This window comes from Anomaloglossus baeobatrachus, chromosome 2 (genome assembly GCF_048569485.1).
Source record: "Anomaloglossus baeobatrachus isolate aAnoBae1 chromosome 2, aAnoBae1.hap1, whole genome shotgun sequence".
Taxonomy (NCBI): domain Eukaryota; kingdom Metazoa; phylum Chordata; class Amphibia; order Anura; family Aromobatidae; genus Anomaloglossus; species Anomaloglossus baeobatrachus.
The window spans coordinates 260,844,294-260,864,157 of record NC_134354.1 but is presented as its reverse complement, the minus strand read 5'-3'; the positions used below and the strand labels follow the sequence as shown (position 1 = coordinate 260,864,157).

Genomic DNA, 19,864 nt, shown 5'->3' with positions numbered 1-19,864 from the left:
CGGAAGTCACGTGACGCGATCACGTGACTCCCGATAGTTGCCATGGTAGTACAGGGTCATGTGATGACTCCTGTACTACACATGAATTGGTTTCACTTTCGCTGTGCCCGGAGCACAGCAAAAGAGAAAGACAGCGTATCTGCTGTTTACAGCCTTCCAGCTGTGATCAGCAGATACTGCAGAGCGATCGGAATGCTGATCGCAATAGCCCCCTAGGGGGACTAGTAAAATAAAAAAAAAAAGTAAAAAAATAAGTTTTAAAAAATTAAAAAAAAACAAAAAAACCTAAAAGTTCAAATCACCCCCCATTCGCCCCATTAAAAATTAAAGGGTTAAAAAAATAAAAAATATACACACATTTGGTATTGCCGCGTTCAGAAACGCCCGATCTATCAAAATATAAAATCAATTAATCTGATCAGTAAACGGCGTAGCGGCAAAAAAATTCCAAACGCCAAAACGACGTTTTTTTGTCGCCACAACTTTTGCGCAAAATGCAATAAGAGGCGATCAAAACGTAGCATCTGCGCAAAAATGGTACCGTTAAAAACTTCAGCTCGAGACGGAAAAAATAAGCCGTCATTGAGCCTAAGATCCCGAAAAATGAGAACGCTACGGGTCACGGAATATGGCGTAAAATGTGCGCCACTTTTTTCGGACAAACTTCCGATTTTTTTTTAACCCCTTATATAAAAGTAAACCTATACATGTTTGGTGTCTACGAACTCGCACTGACCTGAGGCATCACACCCACACATCAGTTTTACCATATAGTGAACACAGTGAATAAAATATCTCAAAAACCATAGTGCTATCGCACTTTTTTTGCAATTTTTCAGCATTTGGAATTTTTTTGCCATTTTCTAGTACATAATATGGTAAAACTGATGGTTTCATTTAAAAGTACAGCTCGTTCCGCAAAAAATGAGCCCTCACATGACCATATTGACTGAAAAATAAAAAAGTTACGTCTCTCAGAAAAAGAATGGCGAAAAAAAAAAACGGAAAGCGAAAAATCGGCCGGTCGTGAAAGGGTTAATCATTGTTATAATAAAGAATATCTTTTACATTTTCCCTGATTCATAGTTAAATTTCACCAATTCACACACAAAACGAATCAGTTGTATATCCATATTCACTATATCTATGGGGTAGTGGGACCATCTCTCAATCTTGATTGACCACTGAATTTAGTCCCTTAATATCAGATATATGAATCCTGGCTGAATATTTGTTGTATAGGCAGTGAAAATAGCAGAGTCAGCTTGCTGTGTCCGGTCACACCGGTGCCATATTCAACTCGGAGCCTGCAAAGAGGGGTTGAGGAATTGGTGCCATATTCAACTCAGAGCCTGCAAAGAGGGGCTGAGAAATTGGGCTATAGGGGTACAGGCCTCTACCCTTGGGCTTTGGAAAATCGGTCTGTGGAACCCGTCGTCCAGCCCAGGATCCAGCGTCGCAAGAGGGGGTACGTGGAGGCGACACTCCACGTTCCTGCCCATTGAGGGTAGTGGGAGATCGGTCCCAAAAGGAAACCGTCGCCCTCAAAAAATAACAAACCTTGAAAGGAAGTGCCTCCTACAGACACTAAGCTATAACTGAGGTTGCCTGGCCCGGCCAGGGGGTGTATACTGCAGAGGAGGAGCTATGCTTTTGCATCTACTTAGTGTCCTCCTATGGATAGGCAGCATTACACCCATGGTCCTGTGTCCCCCAATGAGGCGTCAGAGAAAAATCAGAAGTTTGTCCGAAAAACGTTGCGTACGTTTTACGCCATATTCCATGACCCGTAGCGTATTAATTTTTCGGGATCTGAGGCTCAGTGACTGCTTATTTTTTGCGTCTCAGGCTGCCGTTTTTACCTGTACCATTTTTACACAGATGCTATATTAACCCCTTAAATGGCGCTGACAGTGCCATTATAACTGCATCGGCGGTAAACTTTTACTTGCAGATACCGGAAGTCACGTGACGTGATCACGTGACTTCTGGTGGTTGTCATGGTAGCACAGGGTCATGTGATGACTCCTGTAGCTCACATGAATTACTTTCGTTTTCACTTGTCCCGTAGCTGTTTGAAGCAGAAAATTAGCATATCTGCAGTTTACAGCTGTATAGCTGTGATCAGCAGATCTGGCACAGCGATCGGATTGCTGATCGCTATAGCCCCCTAGGGGAACTAGTAAAGAAGGGAATTTTGTTACTTACCGTAAATTCCTTTTCTTCTAGCTCCTATTGGGAGACCCAGACGATTGGGTGTATAGCACTGCCTCCGGAGGCCACACAAAGCAATTACACTAAAAAGTGTAAGGCCCCTCCCCTTCTGGCTATACACCCCCAGTGGGATCACTGGCTCACCAGTTTTAGTGCAAAAGCAAGAAGGAGGAAAGCCAATAACTGGTTTAAACAAATTCACTCCGAAGTAACGTCGGAGAACTGAAAACCGTTCAACATGAACAACATGTGTACCCGAAAAACAACCAAAAGTCCCGAAGGACAACAGGGCGGGTGCTGGGTCTCCCAATAGGAGCTAGAAGAAAAGGAATTTACGGTAAGTAACAAAATTCCCTTCTTCTTCGGCGCTCCATTGGGAGACCCAGACGATTGGGACGTCCAAAAGCTGTCCCTGAGTGGGTAAAGAAATACCTCATGTTAGAGCTGCGAAGATAGCCCTCCCCTACGGGGAGGCAACTGCCGCCTGCAGGACTCTTCTACCTAGGCTGGCGTCCGCCGAAGCATAGGTATGCACCTGATAATGTTTGGTGAAAGTGTGCAGACTCGACCAGGTAGCTGCCTGGCACACCTGTTGAGCCGTAGCCTGGTGTCGCAATGCCCAGGACGCACCCACGGCTCTGGTAGAATGGGCCTTCAGCCCTGATGGAACCGGAAGCCCAGCAGAACGGTAGGCTTCAAGAATTGGTTCTTTGATCCATCGAGCCAGGGTGGCCTTAGAAGCCTGCGACCCTTTGCGCTTACCAGCGACAAGGACAAAGAGTGCATCCGAACGGCGCAGGGGCGCCGTGCGGGAAATGTAGATTCTGAGTGCTCTCACCAGATCTAACAAATGTAAATCCTTCTCATACCGATGAACTGCATGAGGACAAAACGAAGGCAAAGAGATATCCTGATTAAGATGAAAAGAGGATACCACCTTCGGGAGAAACTCCTGAATGGGGCGCAGCACTACCTTGTCCTGGTGGAAGACCAGGAAGGGAGCCTTGGAAGACAGCGCTGCTAGCTCAGACACTCTCCGAAGATATGTGATCGCTACCAGAAAAGCCACTTTCTGTGATAGTCTAGAAAGTGAAACCTCCCTCAGAGGCTCGAAGGGCGGCTTCTGGAGGGCAACTAGTACCCTGTTCAGATCCCATGGATCTAACGGCCGTTTGTACGGGGGAACGATATGGCAAACCCCCTGTAGGAACGTGCGCACCTTAGAAAGTCGTGCTAGACGCTTCTGAAAAAAGACGGATAGCGCCGAGACTTGTCCTTTAAGGGAGCCGAGCGACAAACCTTTTTCTAACCCAGATTGCAGGAAAGAAAGAAAGGTAGGCAATGCAAATGGCCAGGGAGACACTCCCTGAGCAGAGCACCAGGATAAGAATATCCTCCACGTTCTGTGGTAGATCTTAGCAGACGTGGGCTTCCTAGCCTGTCTCATGGTGGCAACGACCCCTTGGGATAAGCCTGAAGACGCTAGGATCCAGGACTCAATGGCCACACAGTCAGGTTCAGGGCCGCAGAATTCCGATGGAAAAAAGGCCCTTGGGACAGTAAGTCTGGTCGGTCTGGTAGTGCCCACGGATGGCCGACCGTGAGATGCCACAGATCCGGATACCACGCCCTCCTCGGCCAGTCTGGAGCGACGAGTATGACGCGGCTGCAGTCGGATCTGATCTTGCGTAGCACTCTGGGCAAGAGTGCCAGAGGTGGAAACACATAAGGGAGCCGGAACTGCGACCAATCTTGCACTAGGGCGTCTGCTGCTAGAGCTCTTTGATCGCGAGACCGTGCCATGAAGGTTGGGACCTTGTTGTTGTGCCGGGACGCCATTAGGTCGACGTCCGGCCTTCCCCATCGGCGACAGATTTCCTGAAACACGTCCGGGTGAAGGGACCATTCCCCTGCGTCCATGCCCTGGCGACTGAGGAAGTCTGCTTCCCAGTTTTCTACGCCGGGGATGTGAACCGCGGATATGGTGGAGGCCGTGGCTTCCACCCACATCATAATCCGCCGGACTTCCTGGAAGGCTTGCCGACTGCGTGTCCCCCCTTGGTGATTGATGTATGCCACCGCTGTGGAGTTGTCCGATTGAATTCGGATCTGCTTCCCTTCCAGCCACTGTTGGAAGGCTAGTAGGGCAAGATACACTGCTCTGATTTCCAGAACATTGATCTGAAGGGTGGACTCCTGCTGAGTCCACGTACCCTGAGCCCTGTGGTGGAGAAACACTGCTCCCCACCCTGACAGACTCGCGTCTGTCGTGACCACCGCCCAGGACGGTGGTAGGAAGGATCTTCCCTGTGATAATGAGGTGGAAAGGAGCCACCACTGCAGAGAGTCCTTGGCCGTCTGGGAAAGGGAGACTTTCCTGTCCAGGGATGTTGACTTCCCGTCCCATTGGCGGAGAATGTCCCATTGAAGTGGACGCAGATGAAACTGCGCAAACGGAACCGCCTCTATTGCCGCCACCATCTTCCCGAGGAAGTGCATGAGGCGTCTTAAGGAGTGCGACTGACTTTGAAGGAGAGCCTGCACCCCAGTCTGTAGAGACCGCTGCTTGTCCAGCGGAAGCTTCACTATCGCTGAGAGAGTATGAAACTCCATGCCAAGATACGTTAGTGATTGGGTCGGTGACAGATTTGACTTTGGGAAGTTGATGATCCACCCGAACGCCTGGAGAGTCTCCAGTGCAACAGTCAGGCTGAGTTGGCATGCCTCTTGAGAGGGTGCCTTGACCAGTAGATCGTCCAAGTAAGGGATCACAGAGTGTCCGTGAGAGTGCAAGACTGCTACCACTGCCGCCATGATCTTGGTGAACACCCGAGGGGCTGTCGCCAGACCAAATGGCAGAGCAACGAACTGAAGATGGTCGTCTCCTATCACGAAGCGCAGAAAGCGTTGGTGCTCCGTAGCAATCGGCACGTGGAGATAAGCATCTTTGATGTCTATTGATGCTAGGAAATCTCCTTGGGACATTGAGGCAATGACTGAGCGGAGGGATTCCATCCGGAACCGCCTGGCGTTCACATGCTTGTTGAGCAGTTTTAGGTCCAGAACAGGACGGAAGGAGCCGTCCTTTTTTGGAACCACAAAGAGATTGGAGCAAAATCCTCGCCCCCGTTCCTGAGGGGGGACAGGGATCACGACTCCTTCTGCTCTTAGAGAGTCCACCGCCTGCAGCAGGGCATCTGCTCGGTTGGGGTGTGGGGAGGTTCTGAAGAACCGAAGTGGAGGCCGAGAACTGAACTCGATTCTGTACCCGCGAGAAAAAATGTCTGTTACCCACCGGTCTTTGACCTGTGACAGCCAAATGTCGCAAAAGCGGGAGAGCCTGCCACCGACCGAGGATGCGGAGGGAGGAGGCCGAAAGTCATGAGGTAGCCGCTTTGGAAGCGGTTCCTCCATTTGCTTTCCTGGGGCGTGAGTGAGCCCGCCAGGAATCTGAGCTCCCTTGTTCTTTCTGAGTCCTTTTGGACGAGGAGAATTGGGCCTTGCCCGAGCCTCGAAAGGACCGAAACCTCGACTGCCACTTTTTCTGTTGAGGTTTACTTGCTCTGGGCTGTGGTAAGGAAGAGTCCTTACCCTTGGACTGTTTTATGATTTCAGCCAATGGCTCACCAAACAGTCTGTCTCTAGATAATGGCAAGCTGGTTAAGCATTTTTTGGAACCAGCATCTGCTTTCCAGTCCTTTAACCACAAGGCTCTGCGCAAAACCACAGAATTGGCGGACGCCATAGCGGTACGGCTCGTAGATTCTAGGACAGCATTGATAGCATAGGTCGCAAATGCAGACATTTGCGAAGTTAGGGACGCCACCTGCGGTACTGCTGGATGTATGATAGCATCCACCTGTGCTAAACCAGCTGAAATAGCTTGGAGTGCCCACACGGCCGCGAATGCTGGAGCAAACGACGCGCCGATAGCTTCATAGACAGATTTCAACCAAAGGTCCATCTGTCTGTCGTTGGCATCTTTAAGTGAAGCGCCATCCTCTACTGCGACTATGGATCTAGCCGCAAGCTTGGAAATTGGGGGATCCACCTTTGGACACTGGGTCCAGCGTTTGGCCACCTCAGAGGGAAAAGGATAACGGGTATCCTTAGAACGTTTAGAGAAACGCTTGTCTGGATGAGCGTCGTGTTTCTGGATCGATTCTCTGAAGTCAGAGTGGTCCAAAAAAGCACTTAATTTACGCTTGGGATACAGGAAATGGAACTTCTCCTGCTGTGCAGCTGCCTCCTCTGCTGAAGGAGCTGGGGGAGAAATATCCAACAGTCTATTAATTGCCGATATAAGGTCATTAACCATGGCGTCACCATCAGGGGCATCCAGATTGAGAGGGGCCTCAGGATTAGAATCCTGATCACCGTCCTCAGTCTCATCACAGAGAGACTCTTCTCGCTGAGACCCTGAGCAGTGTGATGACGTCGAGGGTCTTTCCCAGCGAGCTCGCTTAGGCTGCCTGGGACTGTCATCTGAGTCAGAGACTTCAGCCTGTGATGCTTGAGACCCCCTTGAAGTACGGATTAGTTCCAACTGAGGGGGACCGGAGAGCATAGACACAGCAGTGTCCATGGTCTGAGTAACTGGCCTGGACTGCAAGGTCTCCAGGATTTTTGTCATAGTCACAGACATTTTATCAGCAAAAACTGCAAAGTCTGTCCCCGTCACCGGGGCAGGGTTCACAGGCGTCTCTGCCTGGGCCACTACCACCATAGGCTCTGGCTGACGAAGTGCCACTGGGACTGAACATTGCACACAATGTGAGTCATTGGAGCCTGCCGGTAGATCAGCCCCACATGCAGTACAAACAGTGTACACAGCCTGTGCCTTGGCACCCTTGCGTTTTGCGGATGACATGTTGCTGCCTCCTCAGAGCAGTACAGGGTGTCCAGCCAAGAAGCGACCTTACAGTGCAACTATATATATATATATATGGTACCAAGAAAAAAGTACACTAATATAACACTGAGGCACTAGTGGGGCCAGCACTAAAGTGCTGCTTACCGCCCGCTTAGGAGCGGGTGTGTGGTCGCCGAAATCCCTTTAGTCTGGGTCTCCCAGAGCCTGCTGCCTTTCCCCAGCCAGACTGCATGTGTAATGGCTGCCGGCGTCCTTGTGGAGAGGGGGGGCGGGCCCTGGGCGTATACAGACGAAGAGCGGGAAGCCTGCTTCCCACTGTGCCTAGTGAGAGGGCTGGAGCATGTAAATAAAGCTCCAGCCCTCGGCGCTGCCAATTGAGCAGCGTCTCTCCCCTACCCTGATTGACAGGGTGGGGGCGGGAACGAAGCGGCGCTAGGCCGCAGAAGCCGGGGGCTAAAGTTAGAAGCGCCGCCGCCGTAAAAGCGCGGTCGGCGCAAAGTCCCCGGCGCACCACAAGTCGCAGCTGCGCCGCCGCTCCAGGAGCGGTCGGCGCAGTAGTTCCCAACATGTAACGTCACTCAGCAAAGCTGCAGTGACCTAACCCCAGCGCTAATGTCCCCGGCGCACTATAACGCTCAGCAAGCCTTGAGAGTGTCCGTGCCTGCCGGGGACACCGAGTACCTGAATGATGCAGGGCCATGTCCCTGACTGTACTCATGCTCCAAATCCAGCAGGTTCTCTGGGTCTGTGGATGGAGCCCGGCCTCAGGGCTTGGGGGCCCGGCAAGATCCCACTTCCACAGAGCCCTCCAGGGGATGTGGAAGGAAAACAGCATGTGGGCTCCAGCCTCTGTACCAGCAATAGGTACCTCAACCTTACAAGCACCACCGCGGGTGAGAAGGGAGCATGCTGGGGGCCCTATATGGGCCCTCTTTTCTTCCATCCGATATAGCCAGCAGCTACTGCTGACTACAAACAGTGGAGCTATGCGTGGATGTCTGACCTCCTTCGCACAAAGCAGAAAACTGGTGAGCCAGTGATCCCACTGGGGGTGTATAGCCAGAAGGGGAGGGGCCTTACACTTTTTAGTGTAATTGCTTTGTGTGGCCTCCGGAGGCAGTGCTATACACCCAATCGTCTGGGTCTCCCAATGGAGCGCCGAAGAAATTAAAAAAGTTAAAAAAAAAAATTAAAAAATTAAAAAAAAAACCTAAAAAGTTCAAATCACCTCCCTTTCGCCCCATTGAAAATTAAAACATTAAAAAAAATACACACACATTTGGCATTGCCGTGTTCAGAAATGCCCGATCTATAAAAATATAAAATCAATTAATCTGATTGGTAAATGGCATAGTGGCAAAAAAATTCCAAACGCCAAAATTACGTTTTTTGGTCGCCGCATGTTTTACGCAAAATGCAATAACAGGCGATCAAAACGTAGCATCTGCGCAAAAATGGTACCATTAAAAATGTTAGCTCGAAACGCTAAAAAAAATAAGCCGTCACTGTGTTTTGGAAAATGGCGCAAAACTTACGCCACTTTTATTGGACAAACTTGTGAATTTTTTTTAACCCCTTAGATACAAGTAAACCTACACATGTTTGGTGTCTACAAACTCGCACCGACCTGAGGCATCACATAGATACATCAGTTTTACCATATAGTGAACACTGTGAATAAAATATCCCAAAAACTATTGTGCGATCACACTTTTTGCAGTTTTTCCACACTTGGAAGTTTTTTGCTGTTTTCCAGTACAATATATGGTAAAACCTATGGTTTCATTTAAAAGTGCAACTCGTCCCGCAAAAACAAGCCCTCATATGGCAAGATTGACGGAATAAAAAAGTTACGGCTCTCGGAAGAAAAGGAGCAAAAAACGCAAAAACGGAAAGTGCCCGGGGGCTGAAGGGGTTAATACCAGACTCAATATACTTGCTGCAAACCCCCCCCCCCCCCCCTTGTAAATAAGAGAGGAAGAAGTGTCTAGTGACTGCAGAAGAATGATCACAGCCTGTGATATCATACCACATAGCCTGCACAGCCTCCAGTATCCCCAAAGGTGAAGTGAAGGATAGAAGATCTCAATGTTCTCACCCCTTTGCCAATTAGGGACTATATTTCGGTCACACTTAGAATTGTTCTGTATGTTATGCAGATGAGTGAGGGAATGTAACCCCCTAATGAGGACATTAATGGACTCCAGAATGTGGAGGTTAGCCTTTTGATCTATATTAGTGATGAATGAGCACTACCATCATCGGGTGCTCGGCACTCGTAAGAGTTAGATGGGCGCGACTTAAGCACCTGAGTATAATGGAAGTCAATGGAAAGATTTCCCAGAAAAATGCTTGCGTTCCCCACTGACTTCCTTTACACTTGGGTACTCAAGTTGCGCCCAACCGAGCATCTAACTGCTCTTAGTGAGTACCGAGCACCCGAGCTTGGTAGTGCTCTCGCATCAATAATCTATATAGTTCTTGTAGTTAATCAAGTAGATACATATTTATACCTGGCATGGATGAACTCTCCACGTCCTAAATGTTTATTTTTAAGACTGTTATGATAAAAAAAAGTTTAACTCAATTGCATAACAGGTGCCCAAAGTTGTAAAGCACCAATTAGCATTTTCAGAATGCGCCATGTCTCTATTCTGCCCGGTCATCCCTCACTATCTCATATGGTTTCACAATCTAGTATACAATTTAAGTTTCATTTGGTACAGGAAGACAGACTACATAGCTTAAAACCAATTTACAATAATTAAACCAAACGCTATTTCTAGCCATAAGATACCTTTCTTTGGTTGAAAATCTGGGCTATCAGTAGGTGCGGCAACTCTCTTCCCAAGTCTTTCTGATAAGGATTTCTTCACAGGAGGCAGAACCTCTCCTTCAGAAGCAGCTGGTTGAATAAAGTAAAAGAAGATTTGTAACAAATCTATTACAATACTATCAATGCTTATGTTTAACCCCATAACGCCAAAGCCTGTTTTCACTTTCCTGACAGAGCCACATTTCAAAATTCTGACCAGTGACACTTCATGAGTTTATAACTCTGGAACGCATCACCAGATCCCAGTGCTTCTCAAATATTGGACTTCATGACAGCAGTAGTAAATTTCCTTTTACCCACAAAAAAGTAGCTTTAGCTCCAAATTTTGTATCTTCATAAAACTAATATTTGGGCGTACGGGAGAGCCCAGATGAGGAGTGCTATTTGACTAATGGAATGCAAAATTGTCTGGAATGGATAGCGGACATTAAGTCATGTTTGGAGAGCCCCTAATGTGCCTAAACAGTGGTAACAACCCACAAGTGACCCCACTTTGGAAACTAAACCCATGAAGGAATTTATCTAAATGCATGTTGAGTACCTTAAACCCCTAGGTGCTTCACAGACTTATGACGTTGAGCCGTGCAATGAAGGGAATTTTGTTACTTACCGTAAATTCCTTTTCTTCTAGCTCCTATTGGGAGACCCAGACGATTGGGGTGTATAGCTACTGCCTCCGGAGGCCACACAAAGCATTACACTAAAAAGTGTAAGGCCCCTCCCCTTCTGGCTATACACCCCCAGTGGGATCACTGGCTCACCAGTTTTAGTGCAAAAGCAAGAAGGAGGAAAGCCAATAACTGGTTTAAACAAATTCACTCCGAGTAATATCGGAGAACTGAAAAAACCGTTCAACATGAACAACATGTGTACCCGAAACAACCCAAAAATCCCGAAGGACAACAGGGCGGGTGCTGGGTCTCCCAATAGGAGCTAGAAGAAAAGGAATTTACGGTAAGTAACAAAATTCCCTTCTTCTTCGTCGCTCCATTGGGAGACCCAGACGATTGGGACGTCCAAAAGCTGTCCCTGGGTGGGTAAAGAAATACCTCATGTTAGAGCTGCGAAGACAGCCCTCCCCTACGGGGAGGCAACTGCCGCCTGCAGGACTCTTCTACCTAGGCTGGCGTCCGCCGAAGCATAGGTATGCACCTGATAATGTTTGGTGAAAGTGTGCAGACTCGACCAGGTAGCTGCCTGGCACACCTGTTGAGCCGTAGCCTGGTGTCGTAATGCCCAGGACGCACCCACGGCTCTGGTTGAATGGGCCTTCAGCCCTGATGGAACCGGAAGCCCAGCAGAACGGTAGGCTTCAAGAATTGGTTCTTTGATCCATCGAGCCAGGGCGGCCTTAGAAGCCTGCGACCCTTTGCGCTGACCAGCGACAAGGACAAAGAGTGCATCCGAACGGCGCAAGGGCGCCGTGCGGGAAATGTAGATTCTGAGTGCTCTCACCAGATCTAACACATGTAAATCGTTCTCATACCGATGAACTGCATGAGGACAAAACGAAGGCCAGGAGATATCCTGATTAAGACGAAAAGAGGATACCACCTTCGGGAGAAACTCCTGAATGGGGCGCAGCACTACCTTGTCCTGGTGGAAGACCAGGAAGGGAGTCTTGGATGACAGCGCTGCCAGCTCAGACACTCTCCGAAGAGATGTGATCGCTACCAGAAAAGCCACTTTCTGGGATAGTCTAGAAAGTGAAACCTCCCTCAGAGGCTCGAAGGGCGGCTTCTGGAGGGCAACTAGTACCCTGTTCAGATCCCATGGATCTAACGGCCGCTTGTACGGGGGAACGATATGGCAAACCCCCTGTAGGAACGTGCGCACCTTAGGAAGGCGTGCCAAACGCCTCTGAAAAAAGACGGATAGCGCCGATACCTGAACTTTAAGGGAGCCGAGCGCCAAACCTTTTTCTAACCCAGATTGCAGGAAAGAAAGAAAGGTAGGCAATGCAAATGGCCAGGGAGACACTCCCTGAGCAGAGCACCAGGATAAGAATATCCTCCACGTTCTGTGGTTCTTAGCGGACGTGGGCTTCCTAGCCTGTCTCATGGTGGCAACGACCCCGTGGAATAATCCTGAAGACGCTAGGATTCAGGACTCAAAGGCCCACCGTCAGGTTCAGGGCCGCAGAATTCCGATGGAAAAAACGGCCCTTGGGACAGTAAGTCTAGTCGGTCTGGTAGTGCCCACGGTTGGCCGACCGTGAGCTGCCACAGATCCGGATACCACGCCCTCCTCGGCCAGTCTGGGGCGACGAGTATGACGCGGCTGCAATCGGATCTGATCTTGCGTAGCACTCTGGGCAAGAGTGCCAGAGGTGGAAACACATAAGGGAGCCGGAACTGCGACCAATCCTGCACTAGGGCGTCTGCCGCCAGCGCTCTTTGATCGCGAGACCGTGCCATGAAGGTTGGGACCTTGTTGTTGTGCCGGGACGCCATTAGGTCGACGTCCGGCCTTCCCCAGCGGCGACAGCTTTCCTGAAACACGTCCGGGTGAAGGGACCATTCCCCTGCGTCCATGCCCTGGCGACTGAGGAAGTCTGCTTCCCAGTTTTCTACGCCGGGGATGTGAACTGCGGATATGGTGGAGGCCGTGGCTTCCACCCACATCAGAATCCGCCGGACTTCCTGGAAGGCTTGCCGACTGCGTGTCCCTCCTTGGTGATTGATGTATGCCACCGCTGTGGAGTTGTCCGACTGAATTCGGATCTGCTTTCTTTCCAGCCACAGCTGGAAGGCTAGTAGGGCAAGATACACTGCTCTGATTACCAGAACATTGATCTGCAGGGTGGACTCCTGCTGAGTCCACGTACCCTGAGCCCTGTGGTGGAGAAAAACCGCTCCCCACCCTGACAGACTCGCGTCTGTCGTGACCACCGCCCAAGACGGTGGTAGGAAGGATCTTCCCTGTGATAATGAGGTGGGAAGAAGCCACCATTGCAGAGAGTCCTTGCCGTCTATGAAAGGGAAACTTTCCTGTTCAGGGATGTTGACTTCCCGTCCCATTGGCGGAGAATGTCCCATTGAAGTGGACGCAGATGAAACTGCGCAAACGGAACCGCCTCCATTGCCGCCACCATCTTCCCGAGGAAGTGCATGAGGCGTCTTAAGGAGTGCGACTGACCTTGAAGGAGAGTCTGCACCCCAGTCTGTAGTGACCGCTGCTTGTCCAGCGGAAGCTTCACTACCGCTGAGAGGGTATGAAACTCCATGCCAAGATACGTTAGTGATTGGGTCGTGACAGGTTTGACTTTGAGAAGTTGATGATCCACCCGAACGTCTGGAGAGTCTCCAGCGCAACATTCAGGCTGAGTTGGCATGCCTCTTGAGAGGGTGCCTTGACAAGTAGATCGTCCAAGTAAGGGATCACAGAGTGTCCCTGTGAGTGCAAGACTGCTACCACTGCCGTCATGACCTTGGCGAACACCCGTGGGGCTGTCGCCAGCCCGAATGGCAGAGCTACGAACTGAAGATGGTCGTTTCCTATCACGAAACGTAGAAAAACATTGGTGCTCTGTAGCAATCGGCACGTGGAGATAAGCATCTTTGATGTCTATTGACGCTAGGAAATTTCCTTGAGACATTGAGGCAATGACGGAGCGGAGGGTTTCATCCGGAACCGCCTGGCGTTCACATGCTTGTTGAGCAGTTTTAGGTCCAGAACGGAACGGAAAGAGCCCACCTTTTTTGGCACCACAACCAGATTGGAGGAAAACCGTGTCTTGTTCCTGAAGAGGAACCAGGATTACCACTCCTTCTGCCTGCAGAAGAGCATCTGCTCGGTGGGGAGGTGGGGACGTTCTGAAGAATCGAGTCGGAGAACGAGAACAGAACTCTGTCCTGTGCACGAGGGCACACTGTCCCTCACCCACCGGTCTGTGACCTGTGGCAGCTAAATGTCGCCAAAGGCGAGCGAGTCTGCCATCAACCGCGGATGCGGAGAGAAGAGAGAGAGCTGAGAGTCATGAGGAGACCGCCTAGGTAGCGGTTCCTCCGGCTGCCTTCCTTGGGCGTGATTGAGCCCGGCCGGAAGCTGAGCCCCTCTGAGGCCTTTCAGCCCTTTTGGACGAGGACAATTGGGACCTGCCCGAGCATGGGAAGGACCGAAACCTCGACTGTCCTTCCAGGACAGCAATAATAGGGTAAGTCGCAATGCAGACATTGCGAGGTTACGGACGCCCCTGCGGCACAGATGTACATGTGCTCAAGACCAGCTGCGCAAGAACAGCTGAAAAGCTTAGGGTGCCCATACGGCTGTGAATGCCGGAGCAACCGACACGCCGATAGCCTCATAGACAGATTTCAACCAGAGTCCATCTGTCTGTCAATGGCATCTGTAAGTGAAGTCCCATCTCCACTGCAACTATGGCTGTAGCCGCATGCCTGGAGATTGGAGAATCCACCTTTGGACCCTGGGTCCAACGCTTGACCACGTCAGGGGGAAAGTGATAACGTGTATCCTCAATACGTTTGGAGAAAACGCTTATCTGGGAAGCGTGGTGTTCCTGGACTGCTTCTCTGAAGTCAGCGTGGCCAGAACAATACTCAATATACGTTTGAGCTACTGAAATGGGACTTCTCCTGCTGTGAAGCTGACTCCTCCACTGGGGGAGCTGAGGGAGAAAGAGCCAACATTCCATTGATGGACGCTCTAGGATCATTCCTTATGGCGTCACCATCCGGTATAACCGGAGTGAGAGCGGTGTCAGGATCAAAGTCCTGATGAGCTACGTCTGCCTCATCATACAGAGAGTCTTCCTGGGACCCCCCCGGAGCACCGATTTTATTCCAATTGAGGGTGGCCAGGGAGCAATGATCCAGATTGCCCATGGCCTGTCCGGACTGCAAGACTCTATCCCATTGCAACTCCGTCCCTGTCCTTGGACAGGGTTGAGAGGTGGTTCTTTTGGCCACGTCAAGTAGAGACCCCGGCTGACCAAGTGCTACAGGGGAGCATTGCACACAATGGGGTTCAGTGCCGTGGAACAGTATCACATGCAGTAAAAACAGCATGTAAAGCCTGTGTTGCTTATATGCTGCTGCCGACTTATAGAGCCAAGAATGGCGACCGTACAGTGCAATGTATATCATACAAGCATAAAGTACAAATGAACACTGCAGCACATGCAATACAAGCAGCATAGAAAGCCTGCTTTTCTGCTGCTGTAGACTAGCCATCTAGGGGAATATAGCCCAGAATAGCGACCATACAGTGCAATGTATAGCATACAAGCACAAGTACCAATGAACACTGCAACACCTGCAATACAAGCAGCATAGAAAAAAACCTGTGCCTCAGCACCCTTGCTTTTCTGCTGCTGTAGTCTAGCCATTCTATGGCTAATATAGCCAAGACTAGCGACCGTACAGTGCAGTGTATAGCATACAAGCATAAATACACATGAACACTTCAGTACGTGCAATACCCGCAGCCTAGAAAGCCTGTGCCTTAGCACCCATGCTTCCCTGCTGCTGATGTGTCGCCATCTAAGAGGGCATATAGCCAAAAATAGCGACCTATGCAGTGTAAGCACAAAATACAAATGGACAAAACTGCGGTATTTAGTGTCAGCACTTCAGGTGCCGCTTACCGCCCGCCTATAAGCGGGTGTGTGGTCGCCCTAGTCCTGTGCCTGGTTGCCCAGAGTCCGAGTGTCGCCATCTAAGATCAGCTCGGACTGCAGGAATGGCTGCCGGCGTCCTTCTCCTGCTCGTGTGAGTAGGGGCGGGCCGTGGGCGTGCCCCAAGTCAGAGCGGGAAACCGGCGTCCCACAGTGTCCAGTGAGAGGGCTGGAGCATGTAAATAAGGCTCCAGCCCTCGGCGCTGCTGATTGTACAGCGTCTCTCCCCTACCCTGATTGACAGGGTGGGGGCGGGAACGAAGCGGAGCTAGGCCGCAAAAGCCGGGGACTGGATTTATAAGCGCCGCCGCCGTAAAAGCGCGGTCGGCGCTAAGTCCCCGGCGCACTACAAGTCCCAGCCGCGCCGCCGCTCCCGGAGCGTCCGGCGCGGTAGTTCCCAATAAATAAAGTCACTCAGCTAGGCTGCAGTGACTGTAACCCTTTACTGTCCCCGGCGCACTAGCACACCCAGCAAGTCTGGAGTGTGCTGTGCCTGTGTGTACGGGGACACAGAGTACCTGAATGGTGCAGGGCCATGTCCCTGAACGGCACTCCCGCTCCACATCCAGCAGGTTCAATGGGTCTGTGGATGGAGCCCGGCCTCAGGGCTTTGGGGCCGGTAAGATCCCACTTCCTCAGAGCCCTTCAGGGGGATGGGGAAGGAAAACAGCATGTGGGCTCCAGCCGCCGTACCAGCAATAGGTACCTCAACCTTACAAACCACCAGTGGGGTGAGAAGGGAGCATGCTGGGGGCCCTATATGGGCCCTCTTTTCTTCCATCCGATATAGTCAGCAGCTACTGCTGACTAAACAGTGGAGCTATGCGTGGATGTCTGACCTCCTTCGCACAAAGCCGAAAACTGGTGAGCCAGTGATCCCACTGGGGGTGTATAGCCAGAAGGGGAGGGGCCATACACTTTTTAGTGTAATGCTTTGTGTGGCCTCCGGAGGCAGTAGCTATACACCCCAATCGTCTGGGTCTCCCAATGGAGCGACGAAGAAATATATTTTTATTTTTCTCTCTACCCATCATTCTCCCTACCCCACAGAAATGTTGCTTTAGCCTTCATTTTTTTATTTTCACAACAGTAACAGGAGAGAATGGATCATACAGTTTCTAGAGTATGCCAAAACCCCATATGTGGTGGAAAACGACTGTTTGGGCACACAGTAGTGCTCAGAAGGGAAGCAGCGCCATTTTGGCTGGAATAGGTTGCAGACGCCATGCCACATTTGAAGATGCCCTGACATGCCAAAACAGCAGAAACCCCCCACAAGTGACCTCCACTCTGGATATTACACCTTTTAAGGAATTCATCTAGGGGTGTAGTGAGCAATTTTAACCCTCAGGTGATTCATGGAATTGTATAACATTGGGTTGTTATAACATGAAAAAATATCATTTTGCCACTAAAATAATAGATGAGAATGTTACAGATGTAATTCTATGTTCTAGTTAAAAGATGTATAAGGTGGCGGAGCTCTGCCTAGTTCCTCCTTCCGTCAGAATCTCATCAGGATCACCTGCCATCTTCTCTCTCAGTAATGGGAAAGTCTTTACCGAATACAGATTTTACCTCACAATTAAGAATTTTGATAATGACTGATCAGTTCTGGCAGAGAACAAATCAGATTTATCTGTTATCACAAAGTTGCTGATTTTCATGTATACTCTTAATTTATGAAAAAAAATAAACAGACTATTACACTTTATCTAAAACATACAAGTACATCCAAGAAAGGCCAAATTTTACATGTAATTACATAATAGTTCTTAAAATAAAGCAGTAAATGCATTTACCTAATGGACTGTCTTCCTGGAATTTCTTTCGTTTTCCCAATCTTTGAGCCAAACTAAGGTTCACGGGTAAATCTGTTTGAAAAGAAAAATATTTTTCAGATATTTATCTCAAACATGCGCGCACACACACACACACCATATCACAAGTGTGAGTACACCCCCTCACATTTTTGTAACTATTTTATTATCTTTTCATGAGGCAACACTGAAGATGACCCTGTGATACAATATAAAGTAGTCAGTGTACAGTTTGTATAACAGTGTAAACTTGGTGTTCCCTCTAAATAACAACACACAGCCACTAATGTAACAAATCTGAGTGCACACCTAAGTGAAAATCACCAAACTGTGCTCAAAGTTTTAATGTGTTGAGTGGCCACCATTATTTTAATGCATTGTCTTAACTCTTTTGGGTATGGAGTTCACTAGAGCTCCACAGGAGCCTCTGAAATCTTCTTTCACTGCTCTATGATGACATCAGAGCTGGTGGATGTTAGAGACCTTGTGTTCATCCACCTTCTGTTTAAGGATGGCCCACAGATGCTAAATACGGATTAGGTCTGGAGACATTCTTGGCCAGTCCAGCACCTTTACCCTCAGTATCTTTAGCAAGGCAGTGGTCATCTTGTAGGGGTGTTTGAGGTAGTTATGTTGTAATACTGCTCTGTAGCTCAGTTTTTCAAAGGGAGGGCATTGTGCTCTGCTTGGGTATGTCAGAGTATCCGTTGACAATGGTTCCCTCGAACTGTAGCTCCCCCCACAGCCAGCAGCACTCATGCAGCCCCAACCATGATACTCTCATCACCATGCTTCACTGTAGGCACTTGTCTTTTTACTCCTCACCTGGTTACTGCCCCACAGGCTTGACAACATCTGAATCAAATAAGTTTATCTTGCTGTCATCACACCACAGGACATCATTCCAGTAATCCATGTCCAAAGTCTGCTTGTTTTCAGCCTTTCTTGTGCATCATCTTAAGAAGAGGCTTCCTTCTGGGACAACAGTCATGCAAAGCAACTTGATGCAGTGTATAGTCTGAGCACTGACAGGCTAACTCTTCCCCCCTCTTTAACCTCTGTAGTAATGCTGGCAGCATTCATAAATCTATTTTGAAAAGCACCCTCTGGATACGACACTGACTCCCGGCACTCAAATTCTTTGGTCAGCCATGGCGAGGCTTGTTCTGAGTGGACCCTGTCTTGTTAAACCGCTGTATGGTCTTGGCCACCGTGCTGCAGCTCAGTTTCAGGTGTTGGCAGTCTTGTTATAGCCTAGGCCATCTTTATGTAGAGCAACAATTTTGTTTATTCAGATTCTCAGATAATTTTTTGCCATGAGGGAGCCATGTTGAACTTCCAGTGACCCGTATGAGAGAGTGAGAGAGTGATAACACCAAATGTAACACACCTGCTCCCCATGTACACTAAGACCATGTAATACTAGTGAATCACATGACACCGGGAAAGGAAATAGCCTAATTCTGCTCAATTAGCCTATTTTCAACTAGAGGGGTGTACTCACATTTGTTGACCGCGATTTAGACATTAATGGCTGTGTGCTGAGTTATTTAGGAGGGCACCAAAAATTTACAGTTATATATTGACTACTTTATATTGTATTAAAGTGTCATAGCTTCAGTGTTGTCCCATGAAAAGATATACTGTATTTTTCGGATTATAAGACGCAATTTTCCTCCCAAAAATTTGGGAGGAAAATGGGGGGGTGCGTCTTAAAATCCGAATATAGCTTTACCTGGGGGTCCTGTCTGTGCGGCGATCGGGCGGCCGGGTGCCTGTGGGTGCGTGCCAGCGGCCGGGTACCTGTTCTTGCATGTGGGTGGCAGTCGGGTGCTGGTGCCTGTGCGGGCGGCAGTCGGGTGCCTGTGTGCGGGTAGGCAGCCAGCACAGATAGGCACCCGGCTGCCGCCCTCACAGAGGCACCTGGCTGCCACCCGCACGCACAGGTACCCGGCCACTTGCACGCAGAGTGCACGGGCAGCCTGCGGGCTGCCAATCGGTGCGTGCAGCTGTGCAGCAGGTTAGTCAGTTTGTCCGTGGTCCCAGTTTCAAATGATGGCGCCGGGCGCGTGCGCAGATGGAGCTCTTAGATGAGAGCTCCATCTGTGCACGCACCGCTCCGGGAGTCAGCGCATGCGCAGATGGAGCCCTTGGATGAGCGCTTAATCTGCGCATGCGCCGCTCCAGGCGCCATCATTTGAACCGGGACCGCAGACACTCTCGTGCAGCAGGCCTGCTGCACGACTCACCCGCCGCCGCTGCTGCCGCCGCCACCACGGACCGCCACCGCACCTGCCAACACCGCACCTGCCACCACGGACCCACCACACCTGCCAGCACAACTTCTGCCTCATGTGACCCAGCTTCACCACCACTGCTGCCCCCCTCCGGTAAGAGAACACTGGAGTATAAGACTGACCCCATTTTTTTTTTTTTTTACCTTTTCTATGTCTAAATTTGGGGTGCGTCTTATAATACGGTGCGTC

The 19,864-nt window shown here is 49.8% G+C and overlaps 1 protein-coding gene across 1 annotated transcript in view; it reads right to left on the bottom strand.

Moving 5' to 3' along the window:
* The window catches only part of LOC142289656 (zinc finger CCCH domain-containing protein 11A-like), a 182,035-nt gene that overhangs the window by 79,809 nt on the left and 82,362 nt on the right, over window positions 1–19,864 (bottom strand). Inside the window, exons 11-12 of the mRNA XM_075333608.1 lie at window positions 17,361–17,432; window positions 9,885–9,992 (exon numbers count right to left, since the gene is read on the bottom strand). Coding sequence (XP_075189723.1) covers window positions 9,885–9,992; window positions 17,361–17,432 — 180 coding nt within the window. The remainder of the gene's footprint in view (window positions 1–9,884; window positions 9,993–17,360; window positions 17,433–19,864) is intronic.